The 22,864-nt window shown below is 36.2% G+C and overlaps 1 protein-coding gene across 2 annotated transcripts in view; it reads right to left on the bottom strand.

Annotated features, from left to right (window-relative positions):
• Positions 1–1,071: 1,071 nt before the first annotated feature.
• The window catches only part of KIF5B (kinesin family member 5B), a 37,099-nt gene continuing 15,306 nt past the window's right edge, over positions 1,072–22,864 (bottom strand). The window contains exons 9-26 of one of the 2 annotated variants that reach the window (XM_080384300.1): positions 22,084–22,188; positions 21,511–21,656; positions 19,484–19,632; positions 17,979–18,172; positions 17,103–17,171; positions 15,779–15,985; positions 13,758–13,901; positions 13,002–13,187; positions 12,017–12,134; positions 11,622–11,683; positions 11,409–11,518; positions 11,128–11,229; positions 9,055–9,115; positions 8,873–8,944; positions 8,594–8,698; positions 7,863–8,079; positions 5,941–6,073; positions 1,072–3,630 (exon numbers count right to left, since the gene is read on the bottom strand). In XM_080384300.1, coding sequence (XP_080240426.1) covers positions 3,624–3,630; positions 5,941–6,073; positions 7,863–8,079; positions 8,594–8,698; positions 8,873–8,944; positions 9,055–9,115; positions 11,128–11,229; positions 11,409–11,518; positions 11,622–11,683; positions 12,017–12,134; positions 13,002–13,187; positions 13,758–13,901; positions 15,779–15,985; positions 17,103–17,171; positions 17,979–18,172; positions 19,484–19,632; positions 21,511–21,656; positions 22,084–22,188 — 2,187 coding nt within the window. In that variant the 3' untranslated portion in view covers positions 1,072–3,623. Of the gene's footprint in view, positions 3,631–5,940; positions 6,074–7,862; positions 8,080–8,593; positions 8,699–8,872; positions 8,945–9,054; positions 9,116–11,127; positions 11,230–11,408; positions 11,519–11,621; positions 11,684–12,016; positions 12,135–13,001; positions 13,191–13,757; positions 13,902–15,778; positions 15,986–17,102; positions 17,172–17,978; positions 18,173–19,483; positions 19,633–21,510; positions 21,657–22,083; positions 22,189–22,864 lie in introns of both variants that reach the window. The other variant, XM_080384299.1, reaches the window with a different exon arrangement.

Genomic DNA, 22,864 nt, shown 5'->3' with positions numbered 1-22,864 from the left:
ATCTCTGACCCATTCTTTGTGCATCCCAAAACAGGTAAATGCATTGTCATCTCAGAAAAATCTTTGAAATTGGACTTTTAAGTTGCTCAGGAACCAAATGCAAATACACATCACGTGCCCAAACCCCGATCAGCTTCTACGCTTTTCATTTCAAAGAACAAGCATGGAATTTAGGTGCATCTATACTTCCTCGGTTGCCAGTATGCCTGAATTAAGGCAAATCTCCTCCAGTTCTTTAATTTCCTTCTGCTCCTGGAAAGAAGCAAGCACAGCTGTCCGTAACCTGACTTCAGCTTACTCTAAAATGCAACCATTTAAAAAACCCACACCAACCAATACCAAAACCCTCGATGAAAAGGATGTACTAATAATCTTACGTATCTAACTCCCAATCACAGCTAAGAAGTAACACGTAAACATGGCTTAAGGAGAGCTGGGTGTATTGGTGAGGGTTTGGGGTTTGTTCTACGGGCCTGTCTGTTGAAGAGCAGCTGAATGCTAAGACAGAGATAAGTGTTCTGGAAGCAAAACAGCTGCTTTGAGCAAAAGAAATCTCTCCTTTAAGAGAAGAGTGACTGTCCCCATACCCTATGCCAAGGGTATGTCTCTTACTGTATCCAAGTTAGATAGGGTGGAAGTTGATGTTTAGAAAAAACCCCATACACAACCAATAGAAGCCATTAAAAATGGCTGTTATGTTGGCATTTTTATGAACTACATGAGCGTATGTAATCCCCCAGTTAATTTGAAGAGGTTCAAATTCCAATATACCATGACTAATAAATTTTTGAACATTTCCACAGGCATCAGCTGTTGGGGTTTTTTTGTTCTTTTGTTTGGTTTGGGGTTTTTTGTTTGTGTGTCTTTTCTATAGTGAACAGTCTTTTGAAAACTAAGACTTATTTATATTTGTGTGTGGGAAAGCTTACTTGTATTAACAAACACTGGAATAAAAGGTTACAGACATCAGGAGATCACTGTTTACAGAGATAGCTGGGTATGAAACCTATCAAGTGAGAAGTATTATACAAAGACACTTTAACAAACAGGTGTAGAGACTGAATAAATGCATGAAGTTCAAAGATTTTTCTTCTCTTTATTTAAACACAAATACATTTACAGCATGCAGGTAAGTTAAAACTATATGGAGTCTTCCCCAAACCAATTGTTTTAATGCATCTTAAGTGTACTGAAGTTAAATCGTGTTCCACAGGTAGACTTGTCCTCATGTCAAATTTAGTTACACACAGTAGTGAGTCAGCATTTAAGTTATGTAAATAATTTAGTTGTTCACCAGAAATAAATACTATTTCACCGTGTTCCTATCCTAAACCATCTTTTTAAAAATATGATCTAGAGGAACATAAAAGAACCATTCAAAGACTGCAAGTTGAAACAGCAGTGTTGAACATTCCCCGTATAGACTGAGTCTTTTAATTTACAAAAAACAATAATTGTCCTGACCGGCTGACCTAAGACAGCCAAACCAGAAAGCAAAAAAATTGGTGGTTTTTTTTTTGTCTTTTTTTTACATTTTAAGAGGCAGGTCTTGGTAAACTTCAAAAAAGGTTTAAAATAAAAAAAAAGTTTAAATATAAAAAGCTGATGTACACTGAGCTATAGGCTAGTTACCTTTTTTTTTTTTTATAAACACAGCAATTTTCAGCACCAAAACCTATGATAATTACCTACAGGAACAAAACCCCCATTCACAGGCATGAGAAAAAAATCCTGCTTCATTTGAATGCATTTTAATGAAAGTGGGGTTTTTTATTTTTATGATTGCATATTAACAAATGAAGGTCTGAAAACCTGTAGTTAATGTTGAGAAAGATACCGGACAGTGCTGCTTCCGTTATGAGAAAATCCATTCGAAGTTTGCTGTTCCTTAATTTTTCTTTCCTCAGTATGCTCTCTTTAATCATGCTGTAAAACAACTGCAAGTTTGGAGTGTTTGGCAGCCTTAATGAACAGAAGAGTCTTAAAAGCTGAAAACTCCAAAATAGTGAGATTTTTGCCTGATACACTCAACCTTTAAAAATCAAACTATTAAAAATTCAGACTACTGTAGATATAGAAAAAAGTGGTTCAAGGTCTAAAATCTGACTACACTCCATCATAATATAAATATTTTGTCTATTTATAAAAGTTGAAAGTGATCTGCTGTCTGAACAGTCATTGGGTCTCTACTGTTTCCACAATAACTGATGAATACCCAGAAAAAAAAAAAAAAATCATCAAGCCAGCACACAAAGTGGTACCAACTGCATATGGAAAGCTCACTGAATTCTTTCAGTAGTATTAAGTTCCTTCTCTCTTGAAGACCTGGTAACTAATTTCTATCCAGAAGGTGGCTGTTCTAAAAATTATAGTGGCTAAACCCTATGAATAAGTTAGGCAAATTAATACTATAAAATTTAAAAACCCAGATTCAGCTCAGTGGTAGTACTGAAACTCAAAACCAAAGAAACCCCATGTTTCATTGTTAGCCACTTTACAGGACTTTATTGCAAAGAGAAGAAAAATAGTCAACAACTACTACTTCGGACATTTCATATACCTACTTACAAATGGATTACAAATACAATTCAGGGTAGCACTTTATTTTTTATTTTTAAACACATGTCTCTGGGATTTCCAGATACACCAGTTTTAAAAAGTTGTATCTTTTATTACTGTATCCGAATTCATTGACCAGTTGCTGAAAAAAATTTTAATTAGTTAAAATTTTAGACAAAGATTCCAGTACTGTATATGTAGTGGAATATAAAGTTAAATTTTAGATCGTGCTCACTTCACTATTATAAAATAGCGAGAGTGAACCATCACAGATACAGACAAATGGATAGACAGGCTCATCAGAATGAAGCAGAATGTTTTCACTCCACCAGACTGTACTGTGTGTAGAATCAGGAACAGGACAGATGGGATAATCCATTGCCAAAGTATTTTTTGTAAACTTAAGTTTACTCTTATTACTGTACAATATTTAATTCTAAATTACCCGAGAAACGGGCATTTAATCAGATAACAGTTAAACAGCCTTGTTCATATTGAACTCTTTAGTTCTGTGGTGTAGCAATTGCAGTGCCTTATGGCAGCTGTCATAAGCACACTTCAGTATTCTTACACTGTACAAATAAATTTAGTTCCAATGCTCTAATGTAGCATTCCAAAAGAAAACTGTAGAGCAGAGTGCCATTCTAACTCAGTGGGACATGTAGTGTGAAGTGATAAAAACAAAAGTATACTTAAACACTGTTGCACATTCCCTAAGACAGTAAGATGTACACAAATTAAGCTAGAAAATTTGAACTAAGATTTTCTCAACGTACATTCAGCTTGGCACAGTGCGGACTAAATTTAAGACATGAAAGACAAACTGTGTAATGAGCAGAGCTACACTTTAAGTAACATGTCATTTTTCAAGACACCAAAATTGCACTCTTTTGGTTTTTTTGGGAATCAGTTAGCAGAACTTGTAGAAGGGGGAAGAGCTGTACAGGCCAGGTATAATTTATACATTTTCAAAAAATAATCCTACAGTCCCCAAAGGGAGAGATTTCGTCATGGAATGACTCCCTCTACACGATATCCAATCCTCCTCACGCTGCATTTACTTTTCAGCAACTGTAAATGAGAAGAACAACAAGAGTTAAGTGCTTGTACCTCATAAGCCAAAAAGACCAAGTTATTAACGTTTACAGTGGACTGTATTCACCATTTACATACCCTTTAAGAGTCCAATTCTTAAGACTACTGAGGCAAGTGCTAACAAAACATCTACTCCAGAATAAGAAACTACACAAACACAACACAACAGCTGGTAACTGTTACCATTAACGTTACAGCATGATAAACTGACTGGGTATCCAATCTTGGTTGCCTTAACAAAGCAAACATTACAAAGACAAAGCAATTATAACCCAACTTCGTTTCCCATGACTGTTGTTACTTTTCCAGACCACTGAGAATTGTCTGGATAACCCCCATCAGCTGCTGCAAAATTTTGCCTTTGCTGTTTTGGGAAGATGAAATGGGAATTAAGAGATCGTTTGGCATTAATTATCCTAAAAAAAGTTTGATTTGCAGAAAGAAATAACAATTTACCACCTCTGTATTTCTTTAATGTTTCCAGAATAATTTGTTAAATGGTGGTCGTCAAATGTAAAACACTACATCAGGTTCCTATTGTAACAAAAGTTTAAATGATACCGGCTACCTGAGTATTCACAGATTTATATTTAATAGTAAAATAAAGTTGTAAAAAGTTTTGTTCCTTTACTTCCATAAGGGACGTGTTCTTCCAAAAATAAGATAGGAAAGTTGAAATAAATTTCAGCCATTCTCCTGCCTTTAAGCGTTAAACTCTGCTTGGTTCTACAGCAACAGGTAACATGCTGACATTAGAATTGCACAAAAGCTTTACAAATGCTTAAGGGACTCTGTAAGCATATTATGTGGGAGTTTCTTGGTTTGTTTGTTAAAAAAGTGTTTAGCCAGCACTTAGCAATTTTCCACTCCTTCATGATTTATCTACATATAGTCCAAAAGTCAAAGTGCTAAGTTCTCCTATTTGAACTCCCCAGGACCAACAGTGAAAGCTTTTCTCCAAAGCAAGGTGCAAGCTCAAAATTTAGTGATTTATTCCTGATTATACCAACTATTACAAATACTCCTAAAGAAGTATAAGACTAAATAGTCTCTCTTCAGTTAGAATTCTAGGCAGCATCATAGCATGTGCAAAGTCATGCTACAGTAGGCATCTACAATAAATTGAGTCAATCATACCTTGAAACGTCTCTACATTGGACAGCTGAGCTAGACTGCTGCCTTTGTGGTCAAAGTAGCTATCTGAAGATTAATTTCACCATACTAACATAATCAAGAATCCATGAGTTGCCAGCTTCTTAGTCATTCAAGGCAAATGTTATTCAAAGTTAAAGTACCTTCACTTCAACCTCTTATTTACTGAGACACTACTGAACAGAACCAGGTACCCTAACCAGTACTACAGCCTGATTTTCTCTAAATTGGAGAGAAAGTTTTGAAAAGTCAGTCAGCTAATAAAAAGAAACAAATGGAAACAAGATTGATGTAAGCTGCTCTGGAGCCCTTCAGAGAAAAAGGGCCCAGGATTCAAGCACCACACAATCATTTTAAGAGTATTTTCAAACTGAAGATGCTGATAACCTTAGCTAAAGGAATGCCTAGAAGACATTTATACCAACACTCAAAAGTGAAGACTACAACTGAGAATGCAGCAAAGCATTATTATTAGGTGATGAACAGACCAACTACAACACAGACTTTTTAATTAGAGAGATGTGATTCTGTGAGCAACTTAAGTACCATATATCTGTAACCAATTAGGAGATTAGAGACACGTTCAAGTAAGTGGACATATTATTTCAATTACTGTAACTGTATTTAGGCAGGCTAACATTTTAATTTTACCTGATGAAGACGTTAATTTTTCCATTAAATACTTTAAAATTACTGATACATGAAGCAGTGTGCAAACGTAGTAAGAACGGCAAGTAAACAACACATAAGAACAGGTTCATTTTTTGTTTCATTACCAAATCTTTTCTGAAGAATACCATACTTTAAAAGAATTTAAACTGTCCACTCCTTTCCCAAACAGTAGCTATTGGCTGTGACTGGGAACTACCTCCAACCGATTGTTTTCACATTTTGTTCTACTCCAGCACAACTCCAGAACTACCATTTCAGAGCAAACACTAGTTGTTACAACAAAACCAGCAGCAGCCTTAGTCAGATGTACAGGTAGTACTGTTCCTCTAACTATAAAATTCTGTAAAAAAGTCAGATTTATTCCAGTGATTTTATGCCACAGAATGAACTGCAACCAAACTAATACAAAGCTGTTTAATCACACCTTTAAAAAAAAAAAAAACTCTTACAAGACAAACTTACACTTTGTCTTGCCGTCCTCCACCTCCACGTACTGCAACCGGCTGGCTGTTTTGAGTGAACACACCACCACCACGAATTGCATTTGGATGAGTTGGAGAAGCTGCTGGGTGCTGGCCAGGACGGATAGGCTTAGCTGCAGGAAAAGAAACATGCTTTACAAATATATACATCACAATTTTACCTTTGATTATTCAGATTTGCTAATGCTTTATGTTACAGTAGCCCAAATGTAATAATCAAGATTGAATGCACTTTGAATAAGAAAAGAAGTTTAGGAGATGGTATTCCGAGATCCAACAGGTAAGTGTCAACTATAAAACACCCTGAAAAATAGACAAGGTTATGCTTTTATCATCCCTATTAGAATTAAAGCTAGCAAAGCTTTTGATAATACATGTGAAGATAATCATTATCTGTCCCACCTAATGTACTTCCCTCTAAGCATCCCATTTCTTGGCTACATGAACTCCAATAAGACACGTCGCTAGACAAAGTTCCACAAGGGTTGTATTTCTTTAAGGAATCATTATACCCTGCTGTATTTCCTACATCTACTTGATTGATAAGCCCCTAGTTACTCTGCTCTGCAAAGTGGTTCTGCATACCTATTACTCCACAGATAACACTGTTTTATCAGTTTGTTACCACCACACAGAAATAAAACTTGCTCTGTTACTGAATTCAAAAAACAGTAGTTTTGACAGGTAATTCACAGGTTGCATGCACTTTGATAAACTATACTTTCGATCAGTTTTGCACTAGCTCGTAACAGGACATGTCCAACAGTATGACTTTACAAAGTTCTGTAACAGTAAACAAGCATTTAAAGTTTCAGCAGGTAAGAGTGGATATAAAGTACCTACAGATAGCAACTGCATCAGAGAAACGCGTCTCAGTTTCTGCCTCACAGGATCTCCAGTAAGACATGAGTAGGCTCATCTAGACATTTAAGTGCAAGAGGTTTTATACCTGTGGTAAGCTCACTAGAATATTCTGTTTGTCTTCTCTGAGATCATGTGAGAGAAAAGGTACGACAGGAAAGCACCTGTCTTCAAGCTGCCACTCGAAGTGACCAAGAAAAAAAACGTGTAACTTTATTCTGCAACAGCTCTTTGCAGACCTACAGAATATGAGCAAAATTCAACTGCAATGCTTATTTTAGTTTCATTAGCATTTAACAGAAGTGTATTGATTACTGAATAAGAAGTAACTATGTAATAGGCACAGTTAAGTCCTCCACAGGTCACACATCCTCTAGGCCCTCAGCACTTGAAAGGATAATGGCAGGTGGAGGACCAAGGGAATAACACTGTCTTCCCACCACACAGCAAGAAGCAATCCCAGCTACTGCAAATTTCCAGTTTTTCCATTCTTTTTCCCTAGGCAGGGCTATGGAGTTCTGTATGTTTTGGAACAAAGAACTGAAGAGGTAATTAGGGATCTTAGGATGTTAGTTGTGGGTTTCTGTTTGCCCCTCTTCCCCACAAGATCAAGAGACAGCAAGATGATTTTGTTGTTGTAGGTGATGGCTTAAATCTGTCTCCTTGCTTTGGAATATCTACTTAGTCTTAGGAACTGGAGTGACGTTACAGACTTAAGACTCGCAATCATTGTACTGTTTTGTTCTAGGAAATGGAATACACATTCAGGCTAGAATTCTAGGATGGTAAGCCTTTTCCGGCGTGTACAAAAATCCAGCTACCAGGAAAAGAACCTTTTAAAATAAATAAAAAACACCCCAAACAACCATGCACCACCACACACACAATTACAGTCTATAAACCAAAATATAACTCATGGTAGAAAATACATCAAGTTCACGCATGCAGTTCCAACTAGGATTGAAAAATGCACACATGCACAAAGATCAAAAATATCAGGAGACAGACAATGCTTTAGGGGGCAAGGGATTCTTTACTAACCAATTTGTGCAGAATGTCCTCTTCTGGCCATATTCTTGGATCTTACTGCTTCCTTTATACGATCTACTTCCTGCTGATACCGTTTGCGATCACGAGAAGCATTTTCTTTGGCTTCCTTCAGCGCAGACTCCAAAGCTTTGACTCTTTCAGCTGTAGCTCTAAGTCGCTTCTCCAGTTTAGGAAGTTCACAGCGAAGATCTGCATTATCACGTACCAGCTACAAACCCAGAAACAATTATTTTCTTGGTAGTTCTCTTCACAGGGAGAGCTAACAAAACACCCTCCTGCCCCTACACAGGCAAAACAGTAGGGCTACTATATTATCTTTGCTTAAGCTTTTAGCAAATCTAACAGTTCATCAGTAAGACTGTAATTTGAAAGTCAGTCATGTGGAAGAACATGCTACTCAACATAAGCACTTGGTCTATATACTTCTTCAGTCAAAACCAGGCAAGCATCCTCTAAACTGAATTCTAACCCTAAACACTAACTTGGACCTTCTTCAATTTAAATGCAGCTGTTTCATTACACACCCTACATACCTAAAACAGTTACTAATTTACTTTACAGGAAAACTTTAGTCTATTGTTTTATATCGAGACACACTGAAGATGTAGAAGTATTTAATTATGAAAGTGATTTTACAACCAACATGCATTTAGTCACGTCTATAATAATGCACCTTAAGTAGCCTGTTTTTAATTAGAACTTGAAATAGAGCTTCATTGTACCTGCTTGTGAACCTTCGTAAGCTGTTCAAGATTATTCTCAAGGAAGGAAATCTTCTGCTTTTGTGCAGCGCTGCCTCCTGTATCATCCGAGTCAATCTCAGCACTCTGCAGTAACAAAGGCATGGGGAGGGAATGGAAGGTTGAGCACAAATCTGAACTCGTGCATTAAGATCAAGCCAGAAAAATGACACTGCATAAAGATAGTTCCTCATTTAGTCCTAAACTTAAATTTATGTAGCATTCTCAGAAACACCAGGTTTTGCTACAGCACCACATTACCTTTTTCACTCTAGTAGCCAGATCCTGAACAAACAGCTTCCGAAGATTGTGAAGAGTCTGAAGTTCTTTTGCCTACAGTTAAGGACAATTAAAAACCAAAAAATTAACAAAAATAACTCTGAAAGGGGAAAAAAAAAAGCAGCAAGTATTGACATTTGTTTTGGAATATACTCTTAGCTTACCACAGTCTCTTCCAAACCCTTTAAGTCCTGCCTTGCTTGTTCCCGTCTGTCCTGCATAACCCTAAAAGAGAATAAATTAACCCTGAAACATTGCAGCAAAATTGGAAATTTTAATGTTTTAGGAGACTAAAGTGATAAATGCTGCATGGTACAAATGAAAAACATCTTCCAGCTGAAGTCCTCAATTACGGATGTAGCCAACAGATGACATCACACTCAGAAATCCATATGGGGTGGGAGTGGGGGAGTTGCAGGAGGAAGAGAGGGAAGTACTTTTAATATTGAAAAAATACAAACAAGCATGTTCACATGCATAAATTATAAGTTTCTAAAATAGGTAAAGAAAGACTATCAGAGTCAAGTCCAAGATGAATACTTCAGGAGATCTTACCCTACAAATGTTCTAGCTCTACTAGCTGAGATGGTATCACATGGCAGATTAAGGATCTTTTCTTTATTTTGTTCTACCATTTCACCACTCTACACATTTGCCAAAGTTAGCATCATAAACAGCAATCTCAGTTCACAGGAATATACCCTCATGATTATCACCCTACAGAGCTTCTGTCTTCCAATTTAATGTGAAAGTGTTTACTGCACTGCTAATGTTCTCTCTCAAAATTATAAGGCAGTGCAATCACTAAGATGACAGGATACAGGAAAGAAATGTGGGCTTTTCTTTTTATGACTCAAAAGTTGGAACAGGAAGGCCAGGGACTGCATGAAAATGAAGTGTTTCTACTAAGTAGCCAAAAAGCTGCTTTTCCTCTTGAAATCTCTCTTTACTTGGCCAGTTCCACTACTAAATGATTAAACATTTGAGGTAATAAAATATTCTAAAGAATATCTCAGCATCCTAACCATTTTCCGGACCTGGAAAAGTAGTTCTGGGCATCTTATATAACTCTAAGTTATATATAAACTATAAAAAACAAGTTAATAACCTGCATTTTCTGGCCCGCCATTTGCCATGCACATTTATGACATACAGTATATAATATATACTGTATATATTATAGTATATAATAACTGGATTCAAAAAGGCTGGGGGAGGACACAGAACACCAAACTAATTCTGAATGCTCCTTTGCAAGCCTTTTGAAATGGAAAGTTTCTAATATAGCACGTGTGTTTAACAGATCAATACTTTATATAGTTTAAGCTTGTAAACCGAAATAAGGATTAATAATGTGGTATGTATATCAAATCTTACAAGACAAGAAAACCTATTGTAACTTTCATAACCACTGTGACATATAAATAAATTAGAATAAGATGGATTAGTAAGACCAGAGTACTGTTAAAATCTTAGCCAGTTAAAGCAACATCGTATTTCACAGTAAGGCTAAAAGAAAAAAAAATGTTGCTTATTGGATATCAGTATAGCCCAGTCAGGTCTGAAAGCCACTGCGTGTTTTTAAACACGGCCAAAAAGCATGCACTTTTTAAGTTTTAAGTATAAAGTATTGTTTTAACTTCTGTAAAGATGAATTCATATATACCAGAAAGGGGTCGCTACTGATATTCTAGAAACATTTCCAGGAAGTCTGATTTCTACAAGTTGAGAACTGTTTTTCAGCTTGACCCTTGGATACGTACCTGCAAGCAGAATCCAGTTCTAATTTTTGCATTAACTTTTCAGTCTCTAATTCACTAGTACACTGACTGTACTTAGTTACTCAATGAAGTATGCAGCTCTTTAATCTCAAGAATAAGCCCGTTAGAACCATGCAACTCGTTAAATCACACAAGAACAAAAAAACCTAAGGTAAGGGAACTGTTATAAGCCTCTTCCAGTCTTAAAGCATGCAACACTTAGCTGCAAATTGGGAAGTTAACCCCTCCAACCCATAACATTAACAAAGGAAAAGTTGTGGCCATCACATTATTTTACTTCCAATTTCAAATATTAAGGCAGTGCAAAGGTTTAAAAAAATCATCAAGTTCAAGAAGGCTCTGGAACCTCTCTCTAACAGGCATATACAGTGAGAGCCACTTCATCATATTAGGTCATTAGTTTTTAAAATGCAAGTGTTCCCACACACATTTGTTTAATGCACCATTATCACTTACGTAAGCTCATGCAGTTTTCTACTTTTTTCCTGATCAGTCGCTTTTAACTTCTCATGTTCAACTCTAAGACGTTCCTGTTCAAGCATCATCTTCTGGTTTTGGCTGAACACAGAAAGCAAATATTATATGAACTGAACCGGTCAAACACAACATTCAGTAAAGCAACACAAGTTAGACACTGCTAGAGGAAACCCTTGCCGCTTCTTTCCCACCATGCTGTGTTTCTGTACTTGCATGGTCCAGAGCCATTTGGCATTACTAAAATAATGACAATTACGTACTCTTGAAGTTCAGTGATAAGTTTCTCCTTCGCATCAACTTCATCTCTTAGGCTACTGATTTGTTTCTGATGCGTCTCACGATGGCTCTGAATTTGCTGTTCCACAGCTTGCTATTAGAAAAAACAGTATCTATTACATTTCAAGCAGTTACCATACTTTACTTTGTTGTTGTTTAAAAAAAAAACCCAAAAAAACCCAATGAAATTAACTTACCTTGACTTCATTTGCAGTTTGAACCTTATTCAAGTGCTCTTTCTCCATCTCATGGACTTTTTCTAGTAGATATAGAGGAGAGAAAACACATTTCAACCAGGTAAACAGGCAATCACAGGAAAGATGGAGTTAATTCCACCTTCCCTTCCCAACACCTAAAAATGTGGAAGGAGCCCCCTCCCACCACAAACATCAATTAAATCAGTATCATCTTTAACTTAATGCTATCCATATTAGTTTGCTGTTTGAAACATGTTCTCCCGTTGAGTAATTCTACATGTTCAGAGCCAAAAGCCATTCTATAGCTCTGCCCTTCAATCTAAATAGAACAATTCCCTGTTTAGCACTATATACTTAAAACGGTGGTGGCTGGGGTGTAGGGAGGCAGCTCCTACCCTGTGCTCGAAGTTGAACTAATTCTTCATTAAGGGAATCCACAGACTCTTCTAGTTGTCTCTTTTTCTGTTCCACGTTCTGAAGATATTCAGTCAACGACTTGATCTTGGCTTCATGCTTGTAGAATGAAAAGATTCATTTACTTGAGAACTAGGTATCACAGAATTACATCTGCATAAACAGTTTATACTTATTTTTAAAACAAGTAACCTGATGTCAAAACAAAAATGGTGCCAACTAAACTAAGAAGAATATGACTACTCAGGTAGACCTGTAACGTAGCCTGTAAGACAACATCTTTATTCTGGATTGGAACAAAATACATTTTTGGCTGGGAGATGTTTTGAATGTTAAATACTATCAGAGGCAAGAGAGGCCTACTGTATTTAGAAGGCTGCACTGAACTATGCATCCCAAAAAAACAAGTGACCATCTGTACGTAAAACAAAATATAGAAAAATTAAATTGCATATGTAGATCACAATTTTCAGAAGTGTTAGAAGTCATGTTACTGACCTTTTCTAACAATCTCATTAAAATGGCCTTTCTTGCATTACAAGTAAGTTTAATGTGCTATGCAAGCCTACCGTAATTTTATTGTGCTATTGCTACCTTTCCCAACTTCCATCTTGCTGCATTAGTAGGCAGAGTGCTCACTAGCCACTGCTTCTGTAAGACTTGTACTTGTAAATGTTCCTGTGATGGAGAACATATGGACCCCACTATTTAATACAAGTGCTAAAAAAGCATTATCAGGCTACAGATATATTGCAGAAATTCTAACATCCTGTCACAAAATTACACAGAAGCATCAAAACTGAAGAGAGCATACAGAGTATACAGCTCAGAGTATACAGCTGAGTCTTGTGGCTGTTCACTCACAAATGTACTTTGTTAGGTGTCAAAAACTGCAACTTTTCTTTCACCCGGCAGGTTAATGAATTCAAAAGAACATTTAGGAATACACTGTAAAGAAACATTTACCTGTGAGATACGGAGCTGGCAGGCAGCCAACTCCTTTTCGTTTTCTTCCATTTTCTTATTGCTTTCAGCTTGTGTGCCTTCTAACTGTTTGCAACGTTTTACCATTGTTTTTACTTCTGATTTCATTTTACTAATGTACAGTCTTGCAACCGTGAATTCTTCATCTATCATGCCAGTTCCCTCAGGCTGCTGAAAAGCGTGGAATGAACATTTAGAAAGCTCAGACAATGAAATAGAATTAAAGGCGAGCTGGAACAACTTTAAGTTTTCCTATTGGTTATTTAGAAGTCTGCACAAAGGTAATGAGTCCTTTGAAGAAGGAAATACAGTTCAGTATAGATTTCTAATACTGCTCACATTCTTGTCCTACAGTGATCTTCCAGATTTATCTTTTCAGTTCCTCATTCCATTTTTAATGTTAGTATCTTCCTGATTGGCACTACAGGTCAGCATTAAATTTTGAAGACTATGTTGTTGATTATGACCACTTCATATAGCAGTTTAACAGTATGAATGAAAACACTGCTTCTGAGAAAAAAAAAAAAAAAAAAAAATCATACCTGCTTTTCCTTGTCTTTGAGGAATCAAATTCTATTTGGGACCTGATTGAGTCACAGTTTAACAACTTGGGCATAAGCTTATCCATTGCTTAATACACATAAGGCTTCCTCTAGTGGTTATTTTTACCATACTAAGAAAACTGACTCCACCTAGCCACAATGTATGTATGCAATACATGGCATTAAAAATCCTTACCTTGACATCATTATTTCCTACTGCAATTCCTATCTCTGCAAGATCTTTTAGTAAGGAGGCCATCATTTCTGTTGCTCGTTTCTTCTGATGGTTGGTCATTTCTTTAAGTTTCTGAAGCTCTGCATCTATACTGGCTAGAGTGACCTATAGTAAAAGAAGTTAAATTAAAAAAAAAAAAACACACACACAAAACCAACACACTTATTTTTAGAACTAATTTCATACTATTTATTTACATATAGCAACATGTGGTTACCTACTGAAATGTCCCATTTTTATGTCTAAAACCAGATCAGTAAAAATTTAGAAGTCCTAGAGTGACAGCATTTCTTCTGAAAGATATGTAAAATGCTGGGGACAGAGGCCTTCAGCTCACAAAATATAATCTTACAACTCTGCCACAAAATTCAGGTCAACATTGTTAAACAGCATTCAGAGTTATATACAGTTAAATATTGCAGAGAAGTGCATTTATAGGAAAGGGGTACATGGACAGCAAGTCCAACACCCGTCACCATATTTTGGTAAAGGAAAGGAATTTCAGCTTTGCCTGCAGAGCTTTTAACTCTTTCCTACTTGCAAATAAAAAAATGGCACCCATTTCCAAGAGTTCATAAGCACTAAACTTACTCTAGAGCAGTTTTTCAGCTAGTCTGAGCTGCTGTGGTTGGTAATGGCTGCAGCTCAGCAGCCTGCATACTCCAAAGTTGTCTGCTTTTTGTTCTCCAGTTTTAAAAAAATGCCTGAAGTTTTACAGCAAAAAAAGTCTCAGCCAGTGATGCCACAGAATGGTTGCTGCACGGGTTAGCTGTGACAGACCGAACGCCTTACATTTTACATCACCTCAGAATAGTTGTTGCCTTCTTATGGATCAAGTTATTCATGACACTCAATGCATGTTAGTCAAGTGATTCTAGATATTATAACTATCTATAAAATGAAAACCAATGCAAACAAAACAGAAAAAACCCAAACCTTCAGAATCACACACATTGAGCTAGCCTGTTTCACAAAATTTTAAACGCTGCCCATGATAGGAAGACCAGAGATCATCTGACTTCCAGCTGACCTTCAAGTGATGTAAGTTATCAGTAAAGTTTACTCAGCTTAGAATACTTTTAAGTTTAAAGAGAAGTTTCATGATCTTGTGAACATCAGCTTTAATGCCAGTGTTCTATCTAGCCAAATCTTACTAACTGAAAATTGAAACCCGCATTCACTAGAAGACCCAGACCCACTGAATTTTCATCTTCAAGAACAGAGAATAATGTGACTTGTGCCCATCACATATTCTGTGTGCAATGCCAGCAGGCATGCTGATCCTTTCCAGTACTTAGAATTTTAGGATAGTGAGTAGACTATTAATTGTTTAAAACTGATTGAAGTCTGCCAAATAATTGGCTACCAAAATGGTCAAGTCAAGTCAGAAACTGTTAAGTGGGTGTCTGGCATTCATTCTTTGGGACTGATGTTGCATCTGTATTTCAACCAGGGTAATTTTTTGGAGTATGTCCTCAGTGTTCAGGACTACTACTTTTAGAAAGTAAAATAAACTGCCTATTTTTGAAGGCATCAAGATAAGTTATTTTATGTGCCATAAATATAGCATGCAAATACACATTCCTGTGAAGAAAAGCTGTAGCATGCTGACTGTGATTTCAAGACTAGAAGGAGCTGATTAAGAGAGGATTACCCCAACTGCACCAGAATGACAAACAAAACTCACAAACAGGCAATAAAAATGTTAATTTCTGACATCCAAGATTTTGCTGAATACTCTTCAGGTAGTAAAATGCCACAGGTACTAAAAAGAGGAGAGCTATAAAGGTCAATATTCACTGTGCATTTTTCTGAAACTCTCTGGTTTTAGAAAACCATCCTTTGCTAAAACTCGAGAAGTTTCAGACTTAAGACTCCCATTTTCCCTTGTGAAAAACCTTTAAATGACTTCAAGCAAGAGGAGGTAAGGCAATAAAAGTTACATTGAAGACTGTCAGTAATTTCTTATCCCAATTTCATACCGATTTTTGATTGAGTTCATCACTAAGCAATTCATATTCCTTTGCCTTATCTTCTACTTCCTGAGACTTCTGATCATAATTGACAGCTAATTCTTCAAGAGCTTGTAACACCTCTTTCACTTCCTCCTTAGAAGCATCATTTTCAGCCTGAAGCCGATTCAACTCTGCCTGCAGGTTGTCTTGGTCCCGCCTGGTCGATGCTAGAAGCTGCAACATTGATAAGAGATTTATTCAAAATCACAGCAACATATAATCATCAAGAAAATCCATGTAGAAGTTGAATCTTATTAATACTTCTAGCTACTACACTAGCTTATGTCTACTTTTTTAGTGTCTAACATCACGCAGCAAGGATGGCAAGTACAGATACAGTGAGAGTATAATGCACAATAAATTTATCAGCTATATGTATAGTTCTTTAGCTTTTAAAGTATTTGCAAGATGGAAGTGATTACAAATCAAGACACAAGGACAGCAACTGGAAATACACATGGAATACTGCAAGTTCTCAAAAAAGCCACTGAACACTACTCACAAGTCTGAAATTGTCAACAGGCTAGGAACTAGACTTCCAGCATCTTAACCCTGTTGGCTGCTTAAGAAAAACTATACAAAGTGCACAGTTGCTAAAGAGGCAGATTTATTTAAGTAAGAAAGATTAAACAGTAGCTCCAACTTCCTGAGCTACCCATTTCCTTCTTCCCATGTACACAAAGATTATTATTTTTTTAATCATTGTGCTATACAGAATCATTTTTTCTACTATCTTGGCTAAATTAAATTAACAATGTCATTATTAGTAGGTATCTTCCCCATTTAATTGAATTACATCAGTGGCAACACGTGCATACAAATCGTTTCAATATTATAGCAAGCATGTGAATTAACACACAGATACTGCCTTTTTCATTATGGGCCTTTATATTTTCCTCCTCCCCCTTCTCTCTCTGTAGAGCAACTGACCAGAAGCAAACCTCAAAAGAGATTCCTTACAGTAAATTCAGGTACCTTTAGTTTTGACAAACTGCTAACTTGGCATGTGGAAAACAACTGCTGATACCTTTGCATAAAATACTTTTTGACTCCTTCGATCTTCATGGATACTTAAGGTTCAAGTAACAATGCTTTAGGTTTAGCCATTAGTACAGTGTAAAATGGGAGGAATGAACAGGCAGAGCATTTAGATAAGGAATTAAAGAGAACTATTGTACAGTATTAAGCCATCATTCTACTCCTTGGTCCTAAACTGTAACCTATTCCATTTCCAATTTCTTTATTGTACTTTTGTTTGTCTTTCCTTTAAAGATGCAAGAGCAAAACTCACCTCTTCCTGATCCAACATTTGTGTTTTCAGTTTTTCTACTAGTTGGCTCTGCTGATTAATTTCTTCATCCTGCAGTTGAAGACAGACTGTGTTCAATAAACTGACAAATACCACTAAGAAAAAATAATTTAAGAGACAGTAGATATTAGGCATCTAACTTTTCCATATTCTTAAGACAATTACATAACTGAAAGCAATAAAGTTAAATAATCACTTTGATTTCACTGGCTGATCCATTAGGCTCTTAACCTGGCACATATATGTAAAACACCATGCTTCAAAGACAAAACTCTTCTAGCTGTGCTTTTGCAAGTCTTCTCCAAGTTGTTCTATCTTCCTAAAAACAACTAGAGATTTAATTAAAATATTTTTTCCCCTTTCCAAACTTAGTACGACTGCTTAAATTCAAAGTTATGCTAAAATAAAATATGCATAACACAGAAGGAAAAAACTGCTGTCTTCACTCATTTTCCTGCTTGCTTTTTATTTTACTTTTTCCTAGTACAGCATTATTCCAAACAATCGGTTAGCAATGTTCTACTCCCAGAAAGCAGAAATAACATTCAAGATTCTCATTAACTTTTCCTTCCTAACATTCATTTTTATCTTTTTTCCCTATGTACAGATACATTAGCTTACAGGACATTTTTTAGTAGTTTCAGCAAAGGAGGGAGAGCAACTATGAAAGGATACTCACTTCGCACCAGATAAAGCAGTTTTCGTTTATGTTAATCAGAGTTTCAGTTATTAGAATAGGCACTCCTAGCAAATACTTCAGCAAGCTGTACTAACAAATGAAGACTGGCACATTAAGTACTACATAATATAGTTCAATATAATTTCCAAGAGGTCTTACATTAAGTAAGAACAGCATACCTTGTCATCCAGTTGTTTGTACAGTTTGGCAATTTCTTCCTCACATTTTCTTCTCTCAGCATCAGTGAAATTGCCAGTTACTCCAATTGTGGTAGCTGGTTTATCATTAACAACAGTAATATCCTTGTCCACTGCAAAAGCTTCTAAGTTGGCCTTCTCCTTGTCAAACTGTTCATCAACTGGTACAGTCTCCCCTTAAAGAAAAGGATAATACTTAGTTTTAGTACAGTGAGCCATGAAGTATTTTCCACAGTTAGCCCTGAGAAGTATCACATATTCCTCACTAATAGTACTGCTCCACGGTTAATCAGCAATTGAGTTCACATGATTACATGGCAAAAAAACGACTGCTAGATCATTCAAGCTATCTCTTGCTTACTGCAGAACATTGCATTTCACCTAGTTACTCTGCTATGAGCTCCATACCTCACATCAAACCATATCTTCTAGAAAGGCACCTAACTTACCCTGAAGGCAGGAAATCCTTTATTTTCCCTTGGCAGCCATATTAATTTTTAAATTGCTTTGCTTCAATTTAAAATATTTTTTCAGTTACACTTTTATCCTTTTATGTTCATTAATCCTTTTCTGATGAGAACACTTTACTAACTTCACATACAAAAAATACCACACGCTAATCAAGCCACTTCTCTGGTAAACTAAACCAAATTCCTTCACGTCTTATTACAAAACGTTTTATGCAGTCCTTGGAAGGTATGGGCTCTTTTCAACACTCCAGTATCTTGTGTCAATATTCTGGAAGAACTATACTTAACATCTCAGGTGCGGCCTCATATCATCTCTATGAAAGATTACCCCACGCCCCACCTCCACCCTACTAAACTTATTTAAGTGAGCTATTTTTCTCAGATCTACATCAGGATGTGGTACATATGTCTACAGAATTTCAAAATCACCTTCTATAGCTGCCAAACTCCAGAATACATCTGTAAGTATGTCCTACATTCCTTCTTTCCCAAATTTATTTTCCATATTTAACTTGCATTTTGCCAGACACTTCAACTGATAAGAAGTTAATTATTCAGGAATAAAGAATGGGCACATACTCTGTACTGTCAGCAATTTCAGGCTTTGGGTGGGTTTTTTTGCCTATTAACATGTTTGAGTTTTAAACAAGGACAAGATCTTGTGATACTTATTAGAGAACCAAACCAGAGGAAATACTCAGTTTCTGCATTTACAATTAATACCATCTTTTCTCCTCCAGAATAGAATGTATGTAACTCTAGCTCTGCTAGTAAACCAAGTATTAAAGAATCTAACACCAACACACTTTCAGATGTTTTTGCCATTATTGTGGTTATTAGAAGCTATCCCAGCTGCAATACAGTGAAAAACAAGAAGTTCCAATGTTGACTTAATTTCCTAGCTTTAATATTCTTATTACTGTCTTACACAGTGCTCTTACTTATTTTTGGTATCCTGAAGACTAATTCTGTTGTCTTGCCTAAAGTTTGCAGAACAAAAAAAAAATTGCTTCTCACCATTCCGCCATCTGTTGAGTTCATTTTCTAGCCACTGTATGGTGTTACGCAGAGTCTTGTTTTTCTCTTTTTCCTTCTCATACTTTTTCTTCCACTGTTCTGCAGTAAGCTCCACGTTGACACAGACTGTATTCTTAATGGTCTTTGCTCTGCATAGAAAAGAGCAAAGAGCTCTGAAACTTAATTTTTAAACACAGGAATTAAAAGCTATTAATAAAATTTCTGCATCTCACTGGTGAAAGCGTAAACATTCCAACCTCTACCAAAAGCTTATTTCTACTCCCTGACAACTATACTATTTTTTCCAATTGGATTAATACAACTGTTAATGGACAGAGCAATACAATAAACTCTGGTAAGGCTAAAAAAAAAATTCTCAAGCTGGGTGAGTTGGAAAAATTCAGCCGCATACTTTCACCTGAAAAAATTCAAGTCAGGACAGTAGTGCACAGCTTTGAATGAAGGACAGTATTCACCACACCTAGCAAACATTTCTCCAATGGAAAGCGTAATATTTTTAGGTTGTACACCATCCAGCTTATTTAAGAAATAGCTTGTTTCAACCTAAAAAACCAGCTACTAGATCTCCATTAACCAAAAAGATGTTACAAGTTCAGATGTGATTGTCTACACTGGGTGAGCTTCACCCAACTCAAAGACATTAGCTTTGGAGAAGAAACTACAGGCATGAATAATATATGCTAATGAAGTTAGCATATAGGTTTTACTTTAGTACCATACCTCACTTACCTCAGTAATTTTTTCTGTATAGTCTTCTACTACCAAATACCCCACTCAAAGATTAGAACAGGAAAAAAACATAATAATAGTAATTAGAAAGATCCACCCCTCCCACCCCATTATGGGTCCTATAAGCACCTTTCTACAAAATCTTATTGCAGCTGATTACTATAAAAAGGCACATGTTTTTCCACTAAGGTACGCAATAATTATCTAGCCTTCAGTTACTACGGCTGAGGGTTTCAGCATAAATTTAACATCCCTAGAAGGCTGAATTAGTAGACCAGACTAATTATGGTGGCTGACAGAAGTGTACTCTTAACTCCTGACGAAGTCAAGAACATGAGGCAGGGAAACTACAGAGCTACAGCTGGAAAACACTTCCCAATATACAATAGGTCATTCAAGACATACTAAGAGGAAAGGAAAAGACATCCTAGACTCTAAAAGGAGACCAATTGCAGAATGCGGTCATTACTCCACATCCACAAACTACCCATATTCTGCAAGACTTTTAAGAAATCTGGTCTACTTTTCATAATAAAAAACTTATCTAAAAAGATCAGTAGAAAACTACCTTTTTGAATTACTGTGGAAGAGGTACGCTAACACAGAAGGCCAGATGAACTAAGTAAAATGCTGACAGCTTTTGTAATGTGCTCCAGTAGACAAAGTGATTAAATCTAGCTGTCAGGAACTAGAGTATTACAATGAAGCATTAATAGCATTGAAGAAGAGATACATAACAAAATAACAAATTTGAAATGTGTACTTATAAATTCCATTACAAATGACACAGGAATTTAGAAGTACGAGCTCAAATGTTACTGGAATGCTAGGTACAAGAAACAGATGAGAATGTGTAATTCAACACGCTATCAAAGAAAGGGTGGCAGAGAACAGGCTCTCCAGGCAAATGAAGAATTCAGCTTAACAGGGGAGAACTCTTTCCTCCCTCCTTCCACTTTAGAGAAGAAATAAAATAAATAATAATAATAAAAAAGAGCAGTATTAATTACTCTCCAAGACTATACATTAAACCACATTTCAAACCAAATGATACACTGTCCTCCTGGAAATACAGTCTTTAGAATCATGCCCAGTTTATGGATTTTTATATAATGAGGTAAGGTAGATCACAACACTGAGCCACACATGCACTGAAAAATTATAGAAAAGTAAGTATTTTAAGTAATTTGGTTCATGAATCTTAACAGGGTACTTATTTCTCAGTCTGCATTTATTTCTGAGCATAGTAAGAGCAAAATATTAACTCCTTTACTCACCTTTGGCCAAACAGAAGAGTAGATTTCGTTTCCGATTCATTGTATGAAGAAGGAGAACAGCAAATAACAATAGTGGTTCTGCAATTACCCCCTAGTGAATCTTGAAGGATTCTGGTCATTTTGCTATCACGATATGGAACGTAAGTCTACCAAGAAAACGGTTAATTGAATCAGTCATGTTTTTTCAGACACATTAATATGTTGAAATAAGAGTTATGCTTTTGCTAGGTATAAGCTTCATTAAAAAGACATTAAATTCTACTTGTAATTCATAAATCATAAGAGCAAACATGCATGGGATGGCATAGAATTGTGCTTCTATGTTTTGTGTTAGAGCACAAGAAAATTTTCAGTATGATGTCTAGGTCCCCCAACATTGAATGTAACTTTATTAATTATCAGTGTTGACACAGTACAAGAATAATGGCCACTTGCAATGCATTGATGCAACTGGATTAGTTTCAAAGACTCTATCCTATCACTGAGATCAGTACAGAATTTCTGCATAATATCATGTTCAGAGATGCAAGCTTTTAACCTTGAAGTATAAAAACACAAAAAGAGAATACTTACACTGCTTTCAGCCAAAGCCGAGATGACATTTCCAAGAGCAGACAAAGACTTGTTGATGTTCTTGGCCTCATCCAGCACAGCACCTTCTGCTCCAGTTTTACTAACCTATACAGTGTTTCAGTAAATTACTAAACGCATCTTCAAAAAACACCTTCCACATTTAATACAAGACTTCAGTAATTTTTCTGTTTTGAAGTCAATCTCCCTGACTTTATGAGGTACTCATAAGCAAGTTGGATTAAAACTTGAGACTCCTGCTCAGACCTTTTCCCTGATTCACCATCAATTTTTCATTAGAAACCCGGTGTTGGAAAATGTTTCTAATTTTTGAAACCTCAAGTGAGTATTTTCCTTGTGAAATACACCTTTTCATAGAAGATGACTTCTATCAGATAAACAACTTCAAAAGTTGTTTGAAGTTTGTCAAAAAGTTTTAATTCCTTAAACACCATACACCACCACCACTCCCTGTGGAAAACATAGCAGAGAGTCTTTATTAGCAAGAATTTGTGAGAACAGATTTCAGAAGCTGAATCTGACCTACATGAGTGCTCCAGGAACTTAAGCAGATATCAGCAGAAATGTGAAAAAAATCTGCCCTGACACCATTCTATTCACCTTAGCTCTTCTGCCGCAAGGCCAGAATTTGACTTACAGTTCTGTAATCCTCCTTTACTATTCTCACCAAGCTGTGATCATGACTACAACTAAGCAATTCTATTTGCCTGTGTTTAAACCAACCCAAGACAAGGCATCAGAGAGTCTCAAGTAATTAAAAAAG

Source organism: Falco punctatus, assembly GCF_963210335.1.
Source record: "Falco punctatus genome assembly, chromosome: 4".
Classification (NCBI taxonomy): Eukaryota; Metazoa; Chordata; class Aves; order Falconiformes; family Falconidae; genus Falco; species Falco punctatus.
This window is presented reverse-complemented; position numbering and strand designations above follow the sequence as displayed.